General features: G+C 54.7%; 1 protein-coding gene across 1 annotated transcript in view; it reads right to left on the minus strand.

Moving 5' to 3' along the window:
* Positions 1-239: 239 nt before the first annotated feature.
* Positions 240-17481, minus strand: part of PREX1 (phosphatidylinositol-3,4,5-trisphosphate dependent Rac exchange factor 1) — a 76757-nt gene continuing 59515 nt past the window's right edge. The window contains exons 23-35 of the mRNA XM_082670845.1: positions 17379-17461; positions 17128-17218; positions 15118-15246; positions 13552-13593; positions 11888-12105; positions 9920-10019; positions 7987-8130; positions 7780-7894; positions 6277-6343; positions 4769-4941; positions 4230-4332; positions 3921-3988; positions 240-1880 (exon numbers count right to left, since the gene is read on the minus strand). Coding sequence (XP_082526971.1) covers positions 1838-1880; positions 3921-3988; positions 4230-4332; positions 4769-4941; positions 6277-6343; positions 7780-7894; positions 7987-8130; positions 9920-10019; positions 11888-12105; positions 13552-13593; positions 15118-15246; positions 17128-17218; positions 17379-17461 — 1376 coding nt within the window. The 3' untranslated portion in view covers positions 240-1837. The remainder of the gene's footprint in view (positions 1881-3920; positions 3989-4229; positions 4333-4768; positions 4942-6276; positions 6344-7779; positions 7895-7986; positions 8131-9919; positions 10020-11887; positions 12106-13551; positions 13594-15117; positions 15247-17127; positions 17219-17378; positions 17462-17481) is intronic.

Below are 17481 nucleotides of genomic sequence, written 5' to 3' on the forward strand. Positions count from 1 at the left end.
ACTCACTGAGCAGGGATCGCTGCCTCAAGAACCCTGACGGTATCGAAGCGATCGTCCTCCGTCCCATCTTCAAAGCCGTTGCTCACTCCGCCTGTGACGCTGGCCAGCCTAGCCACGTCCACGCCACCAGGGTTGGCCCCAAAGGAACTCGCCACAGATCAGGATCTTTGTATTATAAACCGACTTTTAATAATAATAATAAAAAATCTATCATGAATTGAATGAGAAGATCTGTACATTTCAAAGTAAACCAGTGCACGATGCCCTTGCCCTTGGGGGCCCCTCTCCGTTTCTGCCATGGGGTCCTCGTTTGTATCTGTGCCGTCTCTGTCCTGCAACAAGCCCATCTCTTGCAATCTGGTGCAGGGTGGCAAGAGAGGGAAGGTGGCCCCTGGGGGTGCAGGGGGCCAAGATGCTGATGGGTCTTCAAGCCTCCAGGGCAGCGGGAAACCCACACCTGATTTCACCCATCAGCCAAGGCTGTAAAGACTCCTCCCTTCTGTCCCAGCTGTGACATTTCCCTGCTGGCAACAGAACCTAGAGGGGACAAACTGCTGGGGGGGGGGGGCAGAGGGGGGATCCTGTGTGGGTCCTTGTGCCCAGGTGGGCAGGGTAGCTTCCTGTCTCTCTAGCTGGCTGAGAAGTCCCAAATGCCCTGCTCTGAGCTAACATCAAAAAATAAATTACAGAAGGTACCACTCAGTGTTTCCTGGCAGCCCTTCTACCTGCAGAGGACAGACACCAGGGTGGGGCTGCCTCTCCAATGGATGGTTCAACCCCCTCCAGCCCCCAGGCCTGGCCCAGCCACCTCTCAAACCCTTGTAGCCAGTTGTTCAAAGAACAAAGTAATTCACCCTGATACAGACCAACTGCTGGAGAACCGAGGGTGGGTGGGAAAAGGAACCCTAGTCGATACCTGTAAGCCACAGCTTAAGACCCTAATATTAAAAAGATGAAATACTGACATCTTTTGACTTTTCAATAATTTAGTTTTTCTTTTTTTTTTTAGTAGAACTGGGAAAAGTTGTCAATACTACCTTATGCTGGTCCCCTGTTAGACAATATAGCTTTCTTTGAAATTTAAAATGTCAAATATATAATCACGCAACCTGGGGGAAAAAAAAATCTCAGCGATACCAACGACAACATAAAAACCTCAAAAGAAACCATAGAGAGTTCACGCCGTATAAATAAAGTCAGAGCAAATCTTGTGCCCAGGGCTGATGGCTCGAGTTCCAATGGCGCTGATGGCGGAAGCCGGTGTGGCTTCCGACCGTCCTCTTGGTAACAGGCGCTGTGCCCTGTCCCTCTGTCTTTACGGCAGAGGCCCGGCTTCTCCGAGTCCATCGGGCAGATTAGTACAGGGTTAGGGGGGAATCTGGAAGCTAAGGTGAGGAAGAAGAGCAGACACATGTGGTCGCCTGGAATGTGGACGTAGAAGGAAACCAGAGGTTTCCAAAGTGCAGGTTGAGCCATCCCGAGGGAGCTGGGGCCGCGGGCCTCCAGCTGCAGTGCCCGTGACTTCTCCCCTGTGTTCTGGGGACCTGCAGGCCGGAGCGCAGGCCCTGGCTGCACCCATCAGTTCTGTGGGTCCCCAGCACCCCTCGGGCTTCTGGCCGAAGTGTGAAGAACATGCCAGCCCAGGGCCGATCCACCGTCTCATCCAGGAGTGGGGGCACTGCTTATCCTCCCAGGAGGTGATGGAGGAGGCCAGACAGATCTTCAAGCAGGCAGGAGAGGAGGTCTCGGGCCAGCTCTGGAGAAGGCCACACGGCCCCCTGTGTCCTCCCAAATCCCAGCTCCAGAGGACGCAGCCAAGTACCAGGCACCTCAGTGTCTAGAGGTCTCCGTCCACCGGCGGCTGGCAGAGGCGGTAGAGCCTGGTGGATGGAGGTGCAGAGGATGAGGACGAGCCAGGCAGGCCAACGCCTATTATTATTATTGCAACATGTGATCTATGTGAGCGTGTAATCCATGCGCAGAAAACAAAACTCAACAGGTGTAAAAAGATGCAGGGTGAAAAACTGATGCCACCCACTTTCCCCTAGTGGTACAGTCCCTGCCCCACAGGAGCCTTGCTCTCTCCAGACTGGCAAGGGGTTTACAAAAACAGACACATATATGTGCGCATGTTTATGTTAAGATCCTTGTGTGGGTGGGTGTGCATTTTTCCACGCTAATGGTGGCAAAGTAGACCCAGCACTCTGCCACTGGAGTCTTTTACTTAATATATCTTGGGGGCCTCTCCCTGCAGTACGTGGGGAGCTACCTTGGTTTTCTTTCTGCATTGGGAGGATTCTGAGCTCTACCCTCAAGTAAGAAGGAGCCACTAATGGGTTTCAAGCAGGGGAGATGGTAGATCTGCTGTGGGGAGAATGATGGCAGAGGGACCAGACAGGAGGCTGCTGTGGTGACACAGACAAGACAGGGAAGCAAGGTGGCACAGTGGTCAGGAGTGTGGCCTCTGGGCCTAGAATGGCTGGGTTCAGAAGCGCAACTCTGTGGTTCTGTGTGCTAGCTGTGTGACCTTGGACAAGATACTTAACCTCTCTGGGCCTCAGTGTCCCCACCTGCCAATGGGGGGTAGTAATAGTACCTTGCTCACAGAGTTGTTGTTCGGAGCAAATAAGTTAATATAGGTAAAGATACTAGAGTGGTGCCTGGAGCGGGGGAAGCGACATATAAAAGTATTTAAAAGTAATGAGGGGAGGGGCCTCCCTGACAGTCCAGTGGTTAAGAGTCCATGCTCCCACTGCAAGGGGCACGGGTTTGGTCAGGGAACTAACATCCCGCATGGCAAACGGTGAGGCCAAAAAATAAAAATTAGAAATAAAAAAGTAAAAGTAATGAGGGGAATTCCCTCGCAGTCCAGTGGTTAGGACTCCGCACTTCCACTGCTGAGGGCCCGGATTCAATTCATGGCCGGGGAACTAAGATCCCAAAAGCCATGCCACGTGGCCTAAAAATAATAATAATAATAATAATAACGAGGGCTAAGAGAGCGCATGCAAAAACTAGTGAATCATATATAAGATCTGTATGAGTTCTTGTATTGCTCCAACACCGTTTCCTGGTCTTGACAATGTCCTGTGGTTACGTGAGACATTATTCTTGGCGGGGGGAGCTGAGTAAAGGACCACATGGAAACTCCCTGTATAATTTTTGCAACTTCCTGTGAGTCAAACTATTTCAAAATAGTCAGATAGTCAAACTATTTCAAAATTAAAAAGTTATTTAAAAATTGTGGGCCTGGGGCTTCCCTGGTGGCGCAGTGGTTGGGAGCCCACCTGCCGATGCAGGGGACGTGGGTTCGTGCCCCGGTCCAGGAGGATCCCACGTGCCGCGGAGCAGCTGGGCCCGTGAGCCATGGCCGCTGAGCCTGCACGTCCGGAGCCTGTGCTCCGCAACGGGAGAGGCCACAGCAGTGAGAGGCCCGCGTGCCGCAAAAAAAAAAAAAAAATTGTGGGCCTATGTCAACAGCAAAGCAGGGCAGTGTGGATGGAGAGGGAGGACGCATAAAAATGAGTTATTCCTGGGAAAGGGGGCTGCACACAGTACCACAAGAAGGTCTGACATCAATGTGGAGATGATGGGCCGTGAGGACAGGATGAGGTAGGTGGGCTGAGGGCTCTGATGGTAGCAGGGCGGCAGAGGAGGGCGGTGGGTGAGCTGGTGGGGGGCACACAAATTACTGCCCCATGGCTCACTGTGGGGGCCCTGCCTCACTTTCCCAGCCAAAGTGGGAGCTCTGGGAGGTAACAGACTGAGTCGTATTTGTTGTTTCCCAAATGGGGTCCCGTAAATGAGAGGGGAAGCCCCATCTGAACACCAATGGGTCTGTCTGGGGTGAAGCCCAGCCCAAGTCCTGGCCTTCACAGAAGGGAGAAGAGGAAAGGAGACGGGGAGGGACAGCCACTCACCGCGGTGCACCCTGGGGCATCTGGTCCTTGACTCGGAGGTTTTTGGCCAGAATCTCCACCCTGGGGCCCTGGGAAGAAAGCACGGTGAGGCCCTGGGCTGCCTCCGCACGGAGTCCAGGGCGCTTGAGCAAGCATGTGGGTGTGGGTGGGCATAATGGGAGATGAAATCCTCAGCCCTCTAGATGGGGAGACGGGCAGCAGCCCAGTCCCCAGACGCACTGTGAGTCCACCTCTCCCTGTGTCCACCGGGCCCGGATCTGGGTGCCCTGCACGCAGCCCGGTGGGGCCCCGGGGGATGGGTCCCCTCACCTGCTTCCGCATGATGTCCGTGGCCTGCATGATGCACTTGGGCAGCAGCCCGTGGCTCCGCGCCAGGATGGCCGCCTGCTCCAGGGAGAGGCTCAGGGTGCTCCTGCAGGGGGGCGGCAACAGGGGCGGCAGGTGAGACGGGGGCGACTGCCTGGCCCCCCACGGCCCCCAAGGCCCCAATCAGAGCAGCAGGGACAGAGGACAGAAGTGGGAAAGTGTCCAGATCTGCCCCAACCAAGAGGCACGATCATTCCTGCTTATGTTGAACGGATGCTCCAGCAGAACCAGGCTGCAGAGACGCTCAGTCACGCCAACCAGGGTGAGAGAAGCGGGAAGCGCAGCAGCCCTCCGAGGACCACCTCCTCCCGAGGTCCCATCTCATAGCAGACAAACTGAGGCTCGGTGGGGGGCGGGGGCAGCCACGGCCTCGTCTGGGCTCAACAGGCAGTGGCAGAATCGGGATTCAAACCTGGCCTTCGTCCTCCCGTCCCGGGCCCCAAAACCGCCCAGAGGCCCGCCCCCGCTCAGGGCCCGCACACCTCTGCATGCCCGTGCCGCACATGGTCATCTGGCAGGCCCCCAGGCGGTAGCAGAGCTCGGAGGAGATGGGGATGAGGCCGGCGCCCAAGCTCCCAGTGGCACCGGGCTTGTGGTAGACAAAGGACTTCATGAGGCGGCAGAGCTCGTCCAGGGCATTGATGGGGCGGATCAGCTGCGAGGCACACATACCCGGACGGTCGGAGGAGGCCCCCACCTGTCCTTCCTCTCCGTCATCACCTCCAATCCAGCTCTGTTACAGCAGCTGTCCTCTCGGCTCACCTCCTATGCTCACGATATATTTCAGGCCTAACCCTCCCATCTAATTCTCTTCACCTGCCCAGGTGCGCCCACGACCAAGCCTCAGCGAATACCCACTCCTGTCCTCTCCAAATAGCAGCACCTCCCCAGGACCAGCCTTCCCTTCTGCTCTGCCCCACCTCCCCTTTCCTGCGTCGCCTGTGCAGGCACAGAACACTGGCCAGTGCTTCCTGTGTCGGCTCAAGACTCTGCCAGCCAGACTATTATACAAACTCCCGAAGGGCTGTGCCCAGCCCTTCTCTCGGAGCCCAGCCTCGCGGTCCGAGGCCAGGAGCCCCAAAACCACTGTCAAAATCAAGGCCTGACAGGGACTTCCCTGGTGGTCCAGTGGTAAAGAATCTGCCTTCCAATGCAGGGGACGCGGGTTCGATCCCTGGTCGGGGAACTAAGATCCCACACACCGCAGGGCAACTCAGCCTGCGCGCCACGACTACTGAGCTCACACGCCTCAACTGGAGCCCGCGTGCCGCAAACTACAGAGCCCACGCGCTCTGGAGCCCGCGCCACAATGAGAGAAGAGAAAACCCGCACGCCACAACTAGAGAGAAGCCCGCGCGCCGCAACAAGCGCTGCAACGAAGCTCCCGTGTGCCGCAGCGAAGACCCAATGCAGCCAAATAAATAAATTAATTAATTAAAAAAAAAGAAATCGAGGCCTGATAGAACCTGGGCAGAGGGGGAAAGGCCTGCAGCATGCAGCAGTAGGCGGGGGGGGGGCACAGCCCCCGCAAGGCCGAGTGCAACACGCAGGAATGTGGCCCAGACAGCCAGGAATTATTCCCACTGCTAAAGATAAACTAGAAGTCTCCGTTTTGCGGGAAATCTTTTGACTTTTAAATGCTGGCAACAAATTGGAAACACACAAAAAGAGCACTGCATGGCCGCATCTGGTGTGAGGCTCCAGCCTCAGAGAGATGCTGTGATGAACAAGGGAGATGCAAGAGGCACAGGTGAGTGGGTGCCAGTGAGAATACATCATCTAAGGAGTTCTGAAGCAGGTGGGGAAGATGTCAGGATTTCTCGAATGGGGAAGGAGTTATCACAGAAGACTTCCTGGAGGAGGGACGGCAGAGGCCTCTGGGGCATCTCGGCCAGGATTCTGGCTGGGGTGTGACCCTGGGCCCTGTCTGACCGCACGAACCCCCAGCCCTGCCCAAGCTCCACGGCAGGTGAGGGGAAGGAGGGCACACCTGGTCTATCTTCACCGCTGTGGTGCTGGCGTCCGTGGGCAGGTTAGACCGTTCCAGGTAAAATGCCCTGAGAGAGAAAGACGGGGGTGAGGGTAGGGCCGCCACGCCCACCGTCCTCCCAGCCCCTGCCCCACTGCAGCCGCAGCCTCTTTGCCCTCCAACAACTGGAGGAAACAAATCATTAAGAGCGGCTGGCACAGCTCTCCACACCCACAGTCACCTGTTCCTCCAACAGCCCTGGGGGAAGCAGGAAGGGGCCTCCCGGGCACTCCTCAAATGCCACCTCCCCCCGACTGGCCGTCAGAATCAGCACTGACACCCCACTCTCTCTCCCATCCTGCTGTGTCTCCTCTGAGCACCCTCATCACTTGACACGTCACACTGCTCTGTTTACTGGGTTATTGCTTATCTCCCCTTCTAAAACAGCGCTCGGCCAACTTTTTTTGTAAAGGGCCAAAGAGTAAATATTTTAGGCTGTGTAGACCAGTCTCTGTGAAGATGCTACTCAGCTCTGCTGTTGCAACACAAAAGCAGCCAGAGACGATACACACACAGATGAACATGGCTGTGTGCTAATAAAACTTTATTGACAAAACAGGGGGTGGGCCAGACCACAGCAGCTCTAGAATCTACTCTCCATGAAGAACAGGCTTTGTTTGGTCACTGTTGACTCCTAAGTGAGCACCCAGAACAGAACCTGGCCTATGGAAGGCCTTGAGTGACAGGTGCTGAATGAAAGAGATGAATGAATGATCACAGTGGCAATTTTTAAAATATTCAGCGAACGGCACAGAACAGATTGATGGCGTCGAATGATCCAGAGAGATGCCAGTTATAATAATACAGGTAGATATTTTCTCTGAACAGGCATGTGAAAGCATCATTCTCCCATTTCCAAATAGTAAAGCCCTTACCACACCCTGAAACCCCGTCTCCTAATTCTCAGCCCACCTTCCTCGTGGAGGGAGAAGGTGAGGCAGAAGTAGGAACGGGCTGGGATGGGGGCAGCAGTAGTGGGAGCTGCCTCCTTGGGCGCCAGGCTTCCTCCTGGCGGATGTGACCCCTACTCTTTCTTCTCTCTGGGGGTCTCCCCTGAGCAGGGCCGAGGCTCTGGAGTCATGTCCCTCACTCACAGGCTCAAGAACCCCAGGGCCCCTGTCCCGGCTCCCACCCCCATGCAGAGTGAAACAGGCATCTCCCCCGAGATGGAAGGACCTGCTTTGAAGCCAGGCAGACCCAGCCTAGCTGCGTGACTTGGGCAAGCTGGGTGTGCTCTCTGGACATCAGTTTCCTCATCTTCAAAGTGGGTTAGAATGGCTGCCAGTGACTGCTGGGAGAATCTGATGAGCTCGTGTAGGCAGAGGGCCTGGCGCACAGTAGATGCTCAAGAAAGGGCATTGCCCGCCCCCGCATTGGGGGCCCGTCCGGTGCCTTACACGCTAATGCTCACTCCCCGTGACAGTGTTCCGAATCCTGCCTCCATCATGTAGCCCATGCAGATACCTGAGTTTGCGGTAATACTGCTGAACCTTCTCCAGGGACTGGGCATTGATCTCCTGCTGCAAATCTTCCACCGTCTGGCTGCCTGGAGGAGGCGGCACCTCCATGTTCTCCAGAGCTGTGAAGGAAGAAGAGCGAGGGCAGGTGCTTGGCTCCCGGTGTGCACGGCCATCCCCAGTGGGCCCCACTCAGCCCGTCCCCGCGGCTCACCTTTCGTGAAGAGCACGGTGTGCAGCCTTAGACTGGCCCCGCTCTCCAGGCGGGAGGGCAGCTTGGAGAAGTGATAGCTATCCAGGTAGAAGATGACCTTCAGTGCCTGCCGGCTGCCCTCGATGTGGTAGAAGACGTTGGTGTCTGGTGGGGGACGTGGTGGGGCAGAGGGCTCACCGTCAAGGCCGGAGGGGCCCCGCCCCACCTCTGCAAGGGCAGCTACAGACCTCCTTCAGGTCGCCACTGTGATGTCCCAGGACCTCCCTGTCTGCCCACCCCAGAGTCGCGGCTTCAGACCTTCCTGCCCTCCCACAGTCTCGGGGCACCTCAGATAGCCCCGTCCCCCTACTACTCAGAGGAGCAACCTCTGACCTCCCTTTTCACCTCCCTTGACAGGTCCCAGTTTCTACTGCTTAATTCTTACACCTGACATTGATTCTGCCCAGCTGCGGAGCTGTCCCTGTTTATCTTCAGAGCCTCACCAATGCTCCTTCTACCCCTCACCTGGTAGCCCAGGGCCTCTACCTGGCAAAAGCTACCCTCAAACAGCACCTGCATCTTATTTACACCCACAGCAAAGAGCTTGTGGCAGGGGTGGCACCAACACCCCATCCTGCACCCACAGCAGACATCACTAATTGATGGCTAATTCTCCCTGGGCCCAAGCTGGCCTACAGACAGGCACTGCCAACCAATTCCAATTGGTACCTGAAATGAAACCCACTGTGCTTCTAGACTCCAGTTTACACATTCTCAACAGGGTGATATCACCTCCAAGGAGGTAAAAATTGGTTTTGGGGGCAAAGGCAAAAAAAAAAAAAACTTAACTCTTTTTATATGTAAAGCACATATATACATATAGTACATAACAGAGATATAGCATATCCATGATATAAAGATTTCATGGGGGTGTGGGTGATTAGGAAAAAATTGTCTCAACAAGCTCCTCAGGGAGGTGATAATAAAAAACAACAACAAGAAAAGCAGGGGTTCTCAAACTGGCATGCTTCCAAATCACCGGGAGGGCTTGCTGACACACATTTCTGGGCTCTGCTTCCAGTCTGGGATTCAGCAGGTCTGGGATGGGGCCTGGGAATTAGGCTAACAAGCTTCCAGGTGCCGCTGGTCCAGGGATCACACTCAGAGAACCATGGCTCTAGAACGGAGCGCAGTGATTCTCGGTCCTGGCTATACATCAAAGCCACCTGGAAAGCTTATCTTGAATCCCAAGGCCCAGGATCCACCCCACAGGCTGAATCCAAATCACCAGGGCTGGGGCTGGGACTGAGGCATCAGTATCTGAAAAGCTCCCTGGGCGATCCCAGGGCAGCCAGGGCTGAGACCCACTGGACCACAATGTGAGCTCCAGGAGGGCAGAAACCATGGCCGTATATCTCTCCACTGTGGCCCAGAACCTAAAACTGAGCCCGACACGTATCATGTGCTCGAAATTATGGGTATGTGGATAGATGGATGAGTGTGTGGGTGGATGGGTGATGGATGGATGGATGGATGGATGGATAAATGGATGGGTGGATGGATGAGTAGATGAATGAGTGGATGAGTGGGTAGGCGAGTGGAAAGATGGGTGGGAGGGAGGGAGAAAGAAAGGAAAGAAGAAAATTATGGTGTAAGTGCTTAGAAAACCTTAACACGTCTTCATCCCACCGAAGGTTATCTCTAGGAGTTTTAATAAGAACTGGGTACTGGCTGTTTTTCCCTCTTAAGCGCTCTTGGAGACGGCTGGGTTTATAAAAAAAAAGAGACCTTCTCCTTCCCTGTATGCTGGGAGCGTGAGGTTTGAAAGCACTGGGTCCTGGGTCAACTTTAGGCAGCTAGCCTGGTGGCAGGGGGAGGGACAGGGTGACCCCAGAGCAGTCCCTTCCACTCCAGAACCCCGACTCTCACGGTGGGGGTAGGAGGAATCACTCACTGGCCACGTAGTTCTCGTCCAGCTGCTTGAAGGAGAAGGTGACGTTGTCCAGCTCCGACAGGGTCACCCAGATGTCCTCCAACATGGTCCGTTCCTCTTTCTGCAAGAGCAAGACAGAGTGGAGGCGTCACAGGTGCCACCCCTGCCCCAGGTTTCACTTCAAGATGCTGTGATTCAACTCTAGTTGACACACCAGGCTGTGGCGCTACCAGGCATGAGGTCTTGCGCAGGTCTCTCTGGGGCTGGACGTGAGATCGTGTTTGCTCCAGGCCTGTCCTGCACCTCCCAGGTCAGAGCCCATCTCTGCTCTATCATGCTGGGTGGTCCTCTTACCCGGGTCAACCCACCAATCCCACTGAACCATTCCAATGCAGCACCCAGCTCAGAGCCTGCATATCCTGGCAACTGCTGAATTAACACACTGGGTCCCAGTGTCCTCATCAGAGAAGAAGAAAGTGAGGGCTGGGTGCTCAGTTCCAGAAACCAATGAGAGGGTGTCTCCCACCAGGCAGGCACCCGTCTGCAATATCGGCCAGCAGAGGGCGCACCACGGCCACTCTTTTCCAAACCGCCGCAGCTGTGGCTTCCTGTCTGGCCTGGGAAAATGTCTAGGAGGCTCAGGGCTGCAAGGTGTGGGGAGCTCAGGCCTGGGCACACGGGTGGAGGGGCAAACAGCACAGAGCAAGTGCTGCTGCCGGCTGGATTTCTGGGGGGGCATTGGCTCTGGGTACCAGTACCCTGAAATGCTGAGTCATTGGCTCTGCCTCCTCCCGGAGCTGGTAGAGGGACCCACCCTGATTCTGAGCCCTGCGAGTGGATGGACAGGGCACTCAGAGATAAAAGAGATGTGGAGAAGGCAGGGCAGTCTGGGGGAACCAGGTCTAGAGTCAGACTCCCAGGTTCACACAGGTTCCCTGGGCCTCAGTGTTCTCATCCTTAAAAAGTGGGTGGTGAAAGGACCTATCTGGGGGCCACTGCAAGGACTAAACAAGGTGCTATTTGCATCAACAAAGTTCACCTGGATTACCACAAAAGCCTGCTCACTGGTCTCCCAGTTTCTGCCCTTGCCCCTCTACACTCTTCCCCACCCCGCAGCCTGGGTGATCCTTTAAGTATCAAAGTCAGATCCTGTCCCTCCTCTCCTCAAAACCCTCCCCTGACTGCCACCCACTCAGAGTAACAGCCAAAGTCCTACAACAGCCTGCAAGACCCCGAACAGTCAGACCGCAGTTAATTCTCAGGACTCACCTCCCCCACCTTCCCCGGGCTCACGCACTCTATTCCAGCCGCACTGGGTACCTCGTTGTATCTCAAACACTGCGTGCATCCTCCTGCCTCAGGACCTTTGCACCTGCTGTTCTCTCTGCCTGGAGGGCTCCTCCCCAGTGTCCTCATGGCTCACCCCCTCCCCTCCTTCGGTTCTTAGGTCAGATGTCACCTCTCACTGAGGCCCTCAGTGGCTGCCTTATCAAAACTTTCAACTGCCACCACCCCAGACCTTCCCCTTAGCCCTTAACACTATAAATGAGGGTTTCTCAACTGCAGCACTACTGACACTTGGGGCCAGATAATTCTCTGCCGGGGGGTGGGCACGGGGGTGAGCATTCTGTGTGTTGTAGGAGGTTCAGCAGCCTCCCTGGCCTCTACACACCAGATGCCAGTAGTACTTCCTCTTCCCTCAGTTGTGACAACCAAAAATGTCTCCAGAGTTTGCCAAGTGTACCCTGGAGGCAAAACTGCCCTGGTGAGAACCACTGGTCTGTACCATCCCTGGTCCTTAGTTGTTTATGTCTATCTCCCCAAAATCAGGGTATAAGGTCCCTGAGTAAATGAGCTCTCTGTTTTGTCCACTGCTGGGTCCCCAGTGCCTGTAACAGTGACACATAGTAGGTGCTCGATAAACAGCCGCTGAATAAATGAACGGGGTGAGTGACAGCCTGAGCAAGACCTCCCCCGCCCCTCACTCACCGCAGCCGGCGAGAGCAGGGACTGGCAGTGCAGGAGGACGCCAGTGGCCGCCACCTGCTCCAGCCACTTGCGGCTGGCGTCCCGGCTGCTCTCCTCGTACTCGCCATTGTTGTTGTAGCGGTAGCTCAGGGCCGCCAGCAGCTGCTCGGAGAAGGTGCACACGGCAGCCACCAGTGCCTGGCAGAAGATGCTGTCCCTCCGCAGCTGCAGCTCCGTGTCTGTGGACAGAGGGGATGGGGCCGCGCTGGGCAGGGGGCTCCTGTGCCATCAGCAGGCCTGTATCCCACAACCCGGGGCCCGGGACCAGCCTCCTCTCCCCAACATGACCACCCATCCGGGGCCAACTGGCAGACAGAATTCATTCATCCCAGGCACCAAAGGCAACTCCATAAAACTCAATTCTCCAAAAGCCAAGCCAATCCGTGGAAAAACTCGGCCCTCTCAATGACCCATCTGCCTACGTAAAACAACAAAACAACTTGTGATTTTCCAAGGGCTTTCCCCAAACCCTTACCCTCAGCTGTTCATTTATTAGCAAATTTCTCAGCATTGATTGAGAGTGATGATGCCGGCTCCATGTTTTAAGAAATGCAGTTTACCATTTTCTCTATTTTTGAGAAGTATGCCTTCTTCTTATCATCCCCCACCACCACTTCCTTGCCCCCTGCTTGTGATGTGATTTACAGAACTGGCCAATTTGGGACAATCAGTCATTCAGGGTCCTAATATCCTGGAAGGGATTTTTTTCTTTTCTTTTGGCTGTGCCACGCAGCTTTCGGGATCTTAGTTCCCTGACCAGGGATCGAACCCGGGCCCCAGCAGTGAAAGCACCGAGTCCTAACCACCGGACCACCAGGGAATTCCCTGGAAGGGATTATTTTTGTTTGTTTGTTTGTTTTTTGTTTTTATTTTTGCGGTACGCAGGCCTGTCACTGTTGTGGCCTCTCCCGTTGCGGAGCACAGGCTCCGGACGCACAGGCTCGGCAGCCATGGCTCACGGGCCCAGCCGCTCCGCGGCATGTGGGATCTTCCCGGACCAGGGCACGAACCCGTGTCTCCTGCATCGGCAGGCGGGCTCTCAACCACTTGCGCCACCAGGGAAGCCCTGGAAGGGATTATTTTTGATGACTGGCTCTCGCCAATGGGTTTTCAGTGACCAATTTTGACCCAGATCCCATTCTAGCTGCCCCTTGGCTGAGAATTTCTGGAAGGAAGGGAGGGACAGAGAACACCTCCAAGATTCCCCTAGGCCCCCGTCAGCCCCTCCTCCACCCCACTGTCTTCGGGGTAGGAAGCCCCAGGCTGGGGCTGAGGGCTCTACCGGCAAAGAGCCTCCCTAATTGTCGGTGCTCTATCCTGTGTCCTCGTCAAGATCAGCCCAGGCCTGGGAAGTGGCAAGAGACAGTGCTCCTGGCTCCAGGGCCCTGAGACTTGTCCCCCAGACACAAGAGGAAGACGTGAGGTCCGAGTAGTTCTTGGAGAGGCTAGAGGCCATGGTGTTACCTCCCCCTGTGCAGACCCCGACGACCAGGGGAAAGTCAACCTTGGCCGGCGGAAGAGGCCTTCCCCGGGGTGCGGTCATGGGCACTGGCTGCCGGGGAGCCTCTCCCGGATGCACCTGGGTGTGTGCAAATCACAGACAGCTGCCCCTTCGAAGCCCTCACCTGTGCATTTCAGCAAGGCCAGGAGAAGCTGGTTCTTTCCATCTGGAAGGAGAAGGAGATGGGCTGAGAGGGGTTAGCGGAAGCAGCAAGTCGAGCCAGGCCTCCCCACAGCCCACATGCCTGACCCCTTCTTGCAGCGAAGCTCTGGGCACACAGAGCCGTGCTCAACAAGCTCTGACTGAATGTTGAGCAGATTCTAGAAACCCCAACTGTCAGCTGCACCCCAACTGTCTACACAGAGACTCAAACCAGCCCCTCCAACTAATGGGCCAGAGCCCCCAGCCCACACCTTGTACCTGTGCGTGGGCACACCCTGACACACGTGTGTACGTACATGTGGGAGCACACTCAGACCACGTACACTCACACGTGTACTCAGGTACTTATTCACATCGTCCTACACAGCCAAGCCCTGCCCACGGGTAGACAAAGCCCAGACCTTCCAGACACAGGCCTAACACCCTGGTCTCTTTCCGTCAAATAAAGGCTCTTGGGCCCAGAAGGCGCTTAAAAGAAAAATCTGAAAGGCCCTTGGATTTGCCCTCTTGTGATACATTCTGTCCTCGGGAGGCACTAAGATGCAGGGCAGGGTGTGGTAATAACACCAGCAAATGCTTACTGAGGACTTACTGTGTGCCAGGCACTGTACTAAGTGCCTTGTTTGTACCGACTCGTTTATCCCTCACAACAACACTATGAACCCATTTTACACATGAAGAGACTGGAGCACAGAGAAGTCAAGGAACTTGCTAAGGTCGCACAGCCAGTAAGTGGGAGAACTGGGGTTCGAGCACCGGCCATCTGGCTCTGGAGTCCATGCTCTTCACCAGTCACAGTTTTGGAAGACAGGACAGTTCAGGGCCAACACAGACTTCCAAGTCAGAGGGTGCTGTTCCTGGGGTCATGACCCTGGGGCCAAGCACCTCCTGCTGTCCTGGTCAGATGTCTCCCTGGCCTGGGATCCTTCTAACCCAGGAGTCCCAGGCTCAAATGCTGCCAAGGGCCAGGCAGGTAACATAAGGTGCATGAAGCAGACCCCAGGCCACAGGCCATGGTGGGATCCGTGTGGACTGGGAGGCGCCCCTCCCCCACCTAAAGAGGGTGGCCACCACTCATCTCCAGCCAAGTGGGGTCTCGGATTAGAAATGCTGGCAGCAGGTTCACCGTGTTTAATGCTGTAGCATCAAAAATTACCTGGCGGCCCAAGTCTGATCAGGACCCACCCACCCCCCAACTTGTAACCTGGTTAATAAACAAAAGGAACTGAACTACATCCACAATTTTGGAAGCTGAGAAGCAACAAGTTCAGCCTTCTTAGCCTCCTGACTCTGCAAGGAAGCCCCAGGCACCCCAAATCAGCAGTTCCTTGATCAAGTGTGTACTGTCCCAGGGCCTTGCCCAGGGCAGGACACAGCTGAGAAAGGGACACTCTCTCTTCCTGTCCTCTCCCTGGGCCTGGAGAGACATGGGGCACGGAGATGGACCCATTCCTGATCCTTCCACGTTGCACATCAAGAACCAAAGGCCACAAAACCTCCACATCACAGCCTTCCCTGCCCAGCTGACCTTCCACGTATCTCTGAATGTTGTCCACCAGGGTCTTGATGGAATTCGGGAGGTTCCAGGGGTCCTCCTGGATGCTGATCTGGATCAAGCTGCGGCCACGAATTGTACACTCCTCTTTCTGTTTGAACTCTGGGGCAGAAAGTGACATGAGGGCAGGAAAGGGACAATTAGATAGCTTTGGAAAATGGTGGCACGAAGACCTCTGTACCATCACTAGATTCCAAAGCTCAGAATCTTAGGTCAAGGATGCTGGCAGGACTCTAGGGTACTATCTGGTCCATGGAAGGCAAATACATGGTAAGTGTGCTACGAATTCATAGTATCACACTCATGGCAGACATTGCTGATCAATCTCAGCACTCCTTCCCGCTCGTCTGAGGCCGCGACTCCTCACAGGTACAACAAATCCAATGCAGACATCACAAATCAATCAGGGCATGCTTGTCTCCTAAGCCTGGATGTAGTCACGGAAGGATTCTCGGGTACTACCTCCTCACAGCCACAACCAATCGAGCTGGCACGTCAGTTGTAACCTAGCGTAACCTTTTCCCTACACAGAGGAGGAAGTCCAGGCACAGAGTGGAAAAGTGACTTGCCTCAAGTCACACAGCAGGGTAGTGACAGAAAAGGGACTTGAACCTGACCCCAGACAAGCAAACACAGGTCCCTGCTCCTTTGGCCTCTTCCCTGCTACAAAGTCCCAGGTTTCTGAGATATGTGTGGTTTTGTTTCCTCTGAGTTTGACATTTCTTCTTCCTAAGGTCCATCCCAGGGAGAGATGATCCTGAGACAGCAGGAGGGAGAGCTGAGCTAGGGCACCCCAACTTCTCACCACTTCTGACCCTCACTTAGGAGCAACTGCCTGTTTCTTTTCCTATCTCCTGAACTCTACTGGAAGCTCCTTGAGGTCAGAGGCAGTGTCACTTTCATCTAATGGGCCCCAGGGCCCAGCACAAGGCCTGACACAAGCTGGTTCTTGGAAATTATTTACTGGATGTATGAATGCATGGATGCATGGAGTAGACAGATGGGTGGATGAGTGGGTAGGTGGATGGGTGGATGGGTGGATGGATGGATGGATAGATGAATGAATGGATGGATGGATGATGGATGGATGGATGGATGGACAGATGGGTGGAGAGATTAAATAGGTGGGTGGATGGGTAAATGGGAGGAGAAGTAAATAGAGGGACATAAAAGTCAATCTTTTTCTCTCAATCATTTCAAGAAGAAGGTCTCAGTTTGGTGCTGGTAAGTCCTTAACACTTCTTTAACTCACTAATCCCCCTCAGGAATAATGAACAAAGAGTTCTGGGCAGGCAACAGTGCCTAACTACAGTACAATGACATTTTTTGTTGCTGTTTCCATTGGATTTATCATTATTTTATGACATTTTATAGTGATTTTCCATTTACGGGGAGTTAAATAAGGTCCTTTCAAAACTGAATTTTTTAAAGGGAGACAGTTTGATCTATCAATAATATGGGCAGCAAATGAATATGGTTTAAAAAATGTAAAGATGTTGGCAGATTCTATGAATATGTCTAAAACGATGAAGGGGCTGTGGGTGGGGTGTCTGAGGTTTGGCAAATCGTGCTCCAGTCCTTCCCCTCATGTTATAAACAGGCAGATGGAGGCCCAGAAAGGCTCAGGGACCAGCCCAGCGGTCCACACACTTTTTCTGTGAAGAGTCAGATAGGAACTGATTTAGGCTTTGCAGGGCATTCAGTCTCTGTCACATATTCTTTCTTTCTTTCGTTCCGTTTTAACAATCCATTATTAATGAAAGGTCATTCTGAGCTCACAGTCTGTACGAAAACAGGCCATGGGCTGGATCTGCTGACTGCCCCTGGACTGACCCACGGCCATTCAACAGGTGAGGGGCAAAGCTGAGAACGTGGCCCAGGTGGCCTGACGCCTGTCCAGCACACGTCACCCATTGCAGCCCGTCTCCCTGACGGATGCTGGATGTCATCCCTCGCCCTGCCTGGGGACTCTTCTCTGCTCACCTTGTAAGCTGTGGTCCATGGGGAAATGTCTGGTCTCTTCAAAAGCTCTGCTCATGACGGGCCCCTTGAGGAGTGCATGGATGGAGTCCACCTGGGTGGCGGGAAGCTCTGGGTTAGTTTGGCCCACAGGGCCCTCCAAGTTGCAGGGACCCATTACTCATAGCCCCTGCCCCGGCTCCTGGCTTATGGGTTCTTACCAGGGGTGATGGGAAGAACTCAAGGTCAGGCCGGGGTTGGGACAAAGGTCCTACCTGGTTAAAGAGGTGCTCCAGGCAGCCATGAAGCTTGTCCTGCTTGTCCGACGGGATCCTCATGTCACAGGGCAGCTCGTCCCCTTGCAGAAGGAAGAAACCG

The sequence above is a fragment of the Grampus griseus genome (assembly GCF_964374135.1).
Source record: "Grampus griseus genome assembly, chromosome: 14".
NCBI classification, from domain to species: domain Eukaryota; kingdom Metazoa; phylum Chordata; class Mammalia; order Artiodactyla; family Delphinidae; genus Grampus; species Grampus griseus.